Source organism: Pterocles gutturalis, unplaced genomic scaffold (assembly GCF_000699245.1).
Source record: "Pterocles gutturalis isolate BGI_N339 unplaced genomic scaffold, ASM69924v1 scaffold11675, whole genome shotgun sequence".
Lineage (NCBI taxonomy): Eukaryota > Metazoa > Chordata > Aves > Pterocliformes > Pteroclidae > Pterocles > Pterocles gutturalis.
Genome location: NW_010143470.1, coordinates 1 through 6315, shown reverse-complemented (window position 1 = coordinate 6315; position 6315 = coordinate 1). Strand labels below are relative to the sequence as shown.

Genomic DNA, 6315 nt, shown 5'->3' with positions numbered 1-6315 from the left:
TCCTGACCTGATTACAACTCACATGGCAGAGTGCCAGTGCAGCCAAAAGGGGGAACTGCATGTGGTCTGCAGTGTTTGCTGCCCTGAGCAGAAACAGCCGGGGAGAGAAGTGGGGACAGGAGCACCTCTCAGCACCGGCTGCTGGCAAAGCCTGCCTTGCAGCTGCGTGTTGGGATAGCAGCTTTACTTGCCACGCAGATATGAAAGCACAGCACACTGCACGTTCCTTCTTAGTTTTGTCTTTAAGGATATTGCACCATTCAGCTATGGGAGAAACAAGAGAGATTATGTAGCACGGAAAGGATTGCCTAAGGGGCTGTTTTCTAAGAAGAAAAAGATGACATGGACACAACAGTGCCGCTAAGGGTCAGGTACATGGAGCTGCAGTGAGCTGGTAGGAAGAGCTGAGCGTTAGTGAGGAGAAAAGGAACATCCAGAGTGAGTGTGGTTATTGCAACAGTTTGAAACAGGGTAAAATGGGTATTTCCCACTGGGAAGTGAAAAGGCCAGAGCTGGAAAGGAGGGACTGCAGGAGCAGGGAAGGAGAACTACTAAGGAATCCAGAGTTTTGTGGCAGGCGAACCAGGGTGCCAAGGTGATGCTAGGAAGAACAGACTAGAAAGATGCCATGGTACAAAGAATGCATGGGAATTGGGTTTGTGTCTAAGGAAATGCTGCTCAGCGTTACAGCCCATGTGCGGTATGATATCCCTTGTGTTGACAGGGAGTCTGGTTATCTGGCAACATGAGCTCTGTTATCAGAAATGTACAAAGATGTGTATGGGAGATTCAGACCACGAACCTCATGTTAGATGAAAGGCAGATTAAAATGCTGCTTTATTTCAGAAATTTTAGATGAACACTAAAGGAGTGTGTGTGGAGACCTTCTCCCACATGGAAAAATACGAAAAAGCTCCACAAAAAAACCCAACCACACGTAATACCCAGCATAAAGATTGTAATGTGTGTGGTTTAATCCAAGAATCCTCATTAAATAAATAAGCTAAACTAAAATCTGTAATATCTTTGAAACAAAACTCATAATTTTTTTTTGTTAACAAACACCTTTAATGGAAAACGAGGAGGCCAGAAGTTTGGTGAATGTCTCCAGCCCCTCTACAGTCATGAAATCCAAATTAGCTCTATGTCATGAAGAAGGGAGTTTTATCTTGATGTTTCTTACACCTTTTGAAGATCTTCTGCACAGTTGACTCTGTTACCACATTTGTCTTAGGATCAGCTCTTACCAGGAAAAGCAGGAAACGCTGATGTATCATGGTTAAGATAGGTTGGCCTAAAGCCGATCACAATGTCCTTACTAATGGGATTGTGTTTCCTCTTTCGTATAGGCTACCTATCTCAGTATTAAAAAAAAAAAAAAAAAAAGCTGTAAATAGTCGTCAGATTCTCTAGGCAATTTTACAGCGGGTACATGCTTGTTGCATCTGCATTATTTGAGGCAGTAAAAGTTTTAGAGCCTTCCTCTTCAGTTGTTTGCCACTGTTTAGCTGTAACTTGCTGCTTGACACATCTTGAGTTTTTAATAATTTTCTGTAAGTTCTTCCTGAATTTCGCCCCCATGAAGAAATACAGAACAGGGTTAAGACAGCCATGGAAATATGCAAGAGCTTCTGTTATGATTATTGCATATTCAAAGCTGCTGTACAAGTTAAAGCTCCAGTCTATGATCTTTATCAGCCTCAAGAAAGTGTAGGGTGACTGAGTAAGAATAAATACAGCAACTACAGAAAATATTTTTTTTAGAGATTTGTTCTTTTGAAAACTCCTGGCATGCAGTAAGGTTCTAATAATTAGTGAGTAGCAGGTGATCATGGCTAGCACGGGAATAAAATAGCCAAGGGTCACTTGGATCACTTCAAGAACCAGTTCTGTGTGATGGTTTGGGTATTCTTCCTGACATATGGCCTTATCAATGCTAAACACCTCACTAAAAATAAACTGCGGTGCAGCAAATGCTAATGAGATCACCCAGATCAAGACACAGATTAATTTGCCCCATGTCACTCGTTTGGTTTGACACATATGTGCTTTGGTGGCAAAAGTAATAGCAATAAGCCGGTCAAAGGTGATAGACGTTAGAGTTAACATTGAAGTGTACAGGTTCAGAGTATACAACCCCCGTATGATACGACATGCCATGGTGCCAAAAGTCCACTCCTGAGCAGCAGAATATGCCCAGAATGGCAATGTCCAAAGGAAGACCCAGTCAGCTATAGCCAAGTTCAGCAAAAATATATCTGTCAGCGTCTTCAGTTTCTCGTAGAAAACCAGTATGACAAAGACCAGCGCGTTTCCTGCTAGCCCAAGGGTGAAAACAACCGAGTACATACAGGGCAGGAAGACTCTTGTAAATGTGTGAAAATTCTCACTTCCATCTTCATTAGCATCAGTGATGGAGAAGTTATAATAAAAGTTAGCAGCATCTGTCGTTGCCATGTTGCCTTCTTTTTAAAGGCAGCCTGTTGGGAGACACATGGAGAATTTTTTTACTCGACAAATAATTGAATCCTAATGCATCCAGCAGGCAGGCAAAATCCTAAGTGCTAACAGATAAGAGCTGTGGTAAGACGTGCGTGACAGACAAAACCAAATGTATTTATTTGCTGAAGAGTGTTGTCTTGACCGTCAAGCCCCAAACAACAGCTGGTGGATTTAAACACATTATCTGTTACCAAACTTATACTGACAGAGACTCAAAAGATAAACAAGACAATTACAGAGGCTTCTGAAAACAGAATATGGCTTGAGCTTTCAAATCCATCAGCAGTTTACTGTTTGGATCAAGGGATTCTGGAGGAACCCATGAGAGAAACAGAATTTGTTTTGCCAGGTGCGGCCTTTAGGCTCAGGGTGCAGGCTCTAAGCATCAGAGTCATTTGGCTTGGGCTGGACCTGTCTCAGAAAGAAGGGCTTAAGTCTCGGTGAGTGAGCGCTTTAGAGTTTGTGGTTGAGCCTTAGCTCATGGTTTAGATGTTAATCACGTCATCAGATGGCAGCACTGTTTCCCCTTCTCAAACATGGAAACATGGAGGATTTTCATTAACATCTCTGCCCTGCTTGATTTTAGTTGATCTGTTTCAAACATTGGTATTACTGTTAGAGGAACGACCACTTCTCTATCAGCCCCCTCTGTCGCGCCATCTCTCCAGAACTGGTGCAGTACCGCCGTGCCAGCTCTCCAAGTCAAGGGGCTGTTTGCTGTCAGGGCTGTCGCCAGCACACAAGAGTAACAGCAACAGCCAGATGTGCAAGCTGCTTACCTTGTGAATAAAGTCTCCTGTGAGACAGGTTAATGGGGTTTTCAAAGATTTAGCCTAAGGTTAAGTGTCCCCTCTCCTGAGTACAAAGAGCACGTTTCTATGGGCCTAATCCTCCTACAAGACATTACTCAGCAGAAGATCAGCAGAATCCACCTCTGATTCATTTAGATTGGCAGAAGGGCCTCGCCTGTGTGAGTTGTAATGTGCAGCAGGTTGAACGTTACCCAAAAAGTCATTTCCGTGGGGCCAAGAAGCAGAGCCAGCACAGTCTGTGAGTCACCAGAGAAGTATTATAAAACTGCATGCCCTTTTGAAAAGTTACTGGCTCTTTATAAAATACTTTTCAGTTCAGATGGAGGCCAAGCATGGGGTGAAGATAAAAAATAAGTTAGGCTCACCAACATCAAGGCAATGGAAAAAAATGGAAGCACTGTGTTTTATTTTACCTACTCTTTGCAATGGCAGTCAGCTGGTGTTTCTTGCCTCTTTTTTGTATAGGAAAGGTGTTTTCCTCAAAGCTGAAACAGAGTAGTTATCAGGCACTCAGTTTTGTCATTTGACAACATAACATGCCATTAGTAGCCTTACTAAAGTAGTACAGATCTTTCTGGTGTCCAAGCTTACTGGAAATTAGCCTTTAGGAGAGTCTTATTGACCCTTTTAAAAGAGGAATTTTTAATATCTGCTTTTAATCCATAATAGGGTTTTTTTTGGGGCAGACCAAAAAATATTTAAAATGTTAACTTTTTTCCTGTAACATTAATGTTCTTCACATGAATTTTCAAATTCAGGCAGTAATGCCCTGATTTGTTTCTGGTGAAAGCAGATGGGAGTCTTACCATGGATTTCACATGGAAGCCAGTCTAGGATAATTTTTGAACTCCAGCTGTGAAGAATTTTCTTACACACAAATAGCAGGCACTGGCTTTTGATATTCTTGTCTCCCCCATGTGCTGTATCGATGCAGAACAGAATGTTGCAGAAGAGATCTTTCTAAGTTAGAAATGTTTTTTAAAATGTCATGCACTTTACATTTCTCAGCTAGCTGGGCTCCTAAACTCAGAATTTATAGATCGTGTTTTAGGAGCGAGATGAGGTGACTGACACCATCAAACAGATTTCAAAGAATTAATGGGAGTCCTTGAACATGACCTTTCAGCTGACACTCTAGAAAATCCTGGGCAGCCTGCTCTAGTGGTTGGCAACTCTGCCCAGAGCAGGGGGGTTGAAACTAGATGATCTTTAAGGTCCTTTTCAGCCCAGGCCATTCTATGATATGATTCTGTGATATGATATAAAATTATTTTCATGTTCTGTTCTTGTGATCTTAAATGCCTTAAGTTTTCTCTTTTTTCCCCTTCTTTCTCCTATCTGAATGTGGCCATTTAAGTTCCTTTTTGGTTTGAGAGTGGGAGAAATGAGTCTCAAATGCCTGAATGATTACCATCTCCTCTGAAAAAAAAAAAAAGAAAAAAGAAAAGAAAAAAGTCCTACATGCGTAAAGATAGCTCAACCTTGCAGAATTGTGCATTCATTTTTGAAGCAAAGTCAGGTGTGGAAATGTAATTTTTTTTTTTTTTATAATGCTGAAGAGCAATAAGGAGCTGAGAAAGAGCTGCTAAACTGAAAACTTTTTTATCTCAACTGTTGTGTTCCAGACAAGCTGAAGTTACAGCTCAGAGTTGTTCAAGAAGGCTCTCTTAAAGGCTGATCCTGTATTATGAGGCTGGACAGTTTCTGGATCAGCTGACCACCTCTGCAAAATATTTTAAATCTTTGCTACTGAAAATGTGCTGCAAGCATGTATGAAGTAGTATAGAAGTTAAATACACAGGGGGAGATCCTTACCTTCTACAAACCAGCCTTTCCACTCCACTAAAACACAGACCAGTAAGCTTTTTTTCTGTCCACCAGCCTCCCCCCCCTTAACTTTTAAGAGAAAGTAAGTCCAGCAATTCACTTTAAAATGTTTTAATCTATTCATGATGCATTGTTATTATGTTACCTGACATTTTTCTAGCCAGAAGTTCTTAAAGCATCCTGCTTCTTACTCACACACCTAAGTGAGAATCCATATCACATGCTGTCTCAAACTTCAGAGTTGTTACTAGTTGTAACTAGTTGTCAAACTAGTTGTTCTTGGAGTTATTCCAGCTTTCCTCAAAGGATAAAAGAGTAGTAATCTTTCTACCTGAAGTGAGATAGTGGGAAGGCATTGTGTTAGGTAAATAGGGAGGGAGGGAGGAGGAAGAAAATTGCCTGGTCAGGAAAACAGCAAGCAGAATGGGATTATTTCCAGGAAAATGTTTTTACAGTCTGCATGGTTTTGAAAAGTCTAGGTTCTGAAAAGATTTAGAAGTTGAACAGAAGCTGAAATTGGATAGGAACGACATCATGGGTAGAAAAGTGAGCCAAGAGAGCCATTCAGTGTCCGGTATGTTAATTCAGGATTTGCTTTGAGGTCTGGTTCTGTTAAAGTTAGCTCTCCAATTAATGAAATGGAAATGTAAGCAAGTGATGGAGAATCAGAACAAGCTATTCTGGTTTGCCCCAGCATAGATAATTCTCCTGTCACCAGAAGAAGGCTACTTATCATTTCCACCACTATGGGAATTGGGTATCACGGGAGCTGGTAGTCTCAGTATTACAGGGGTTTTCCCCTGTTTGGACTCCATGGTCTAATTTCTATTGTACTGATCAGCTATCCTGCTTTAATAGCTGCACCTGAAAAGCACGGTGTAAAAAGCAGTGATAATGGTCTTGACAGTTTTTCATGTCTCTTGTCTGAGGGTTCCAAACAGAAAATCCAATCTAGGTCATTCTTTTTTAAATAAAGCTAAATTAAAAGTAATTTTAGCATATAATAATAAACAGCATAATTTGCCATGACAGTAAATACAGACTATAAACAGAAAAAGGTAAATAATGCTCATCAGCATAATTTGATGTGCCTGGCTTAGAAATGAACTGATTTAATTACAAAAGCATTTTGAGATTGTAATCAGAAAAGGTGAAATTATCTCATATATATATA

General features: G+C 40.7%; 1 protein-coding gene across 1 annotated transcript; it reads right to left on the bottom strand.

Annotated features, from left to right (window-relative positions):
* Positions 1 to 1419: 1419 nt before the first annotated feature.
* Positions 1420 to 2457, bottom strand: CXCR6 (chemokine (C-X-C motif) receptor 6). The gene has a single exon (XM_010084753.1). It carries the CDS (start codon positions 2455 to 2457, stop codon positions 1420 to 1422), a length of 1038 nt encoding a protein of 345 aa, XP_010083055.1.
* Positions 2458 to 6315: the final 3858 nt, after the last annotated feature.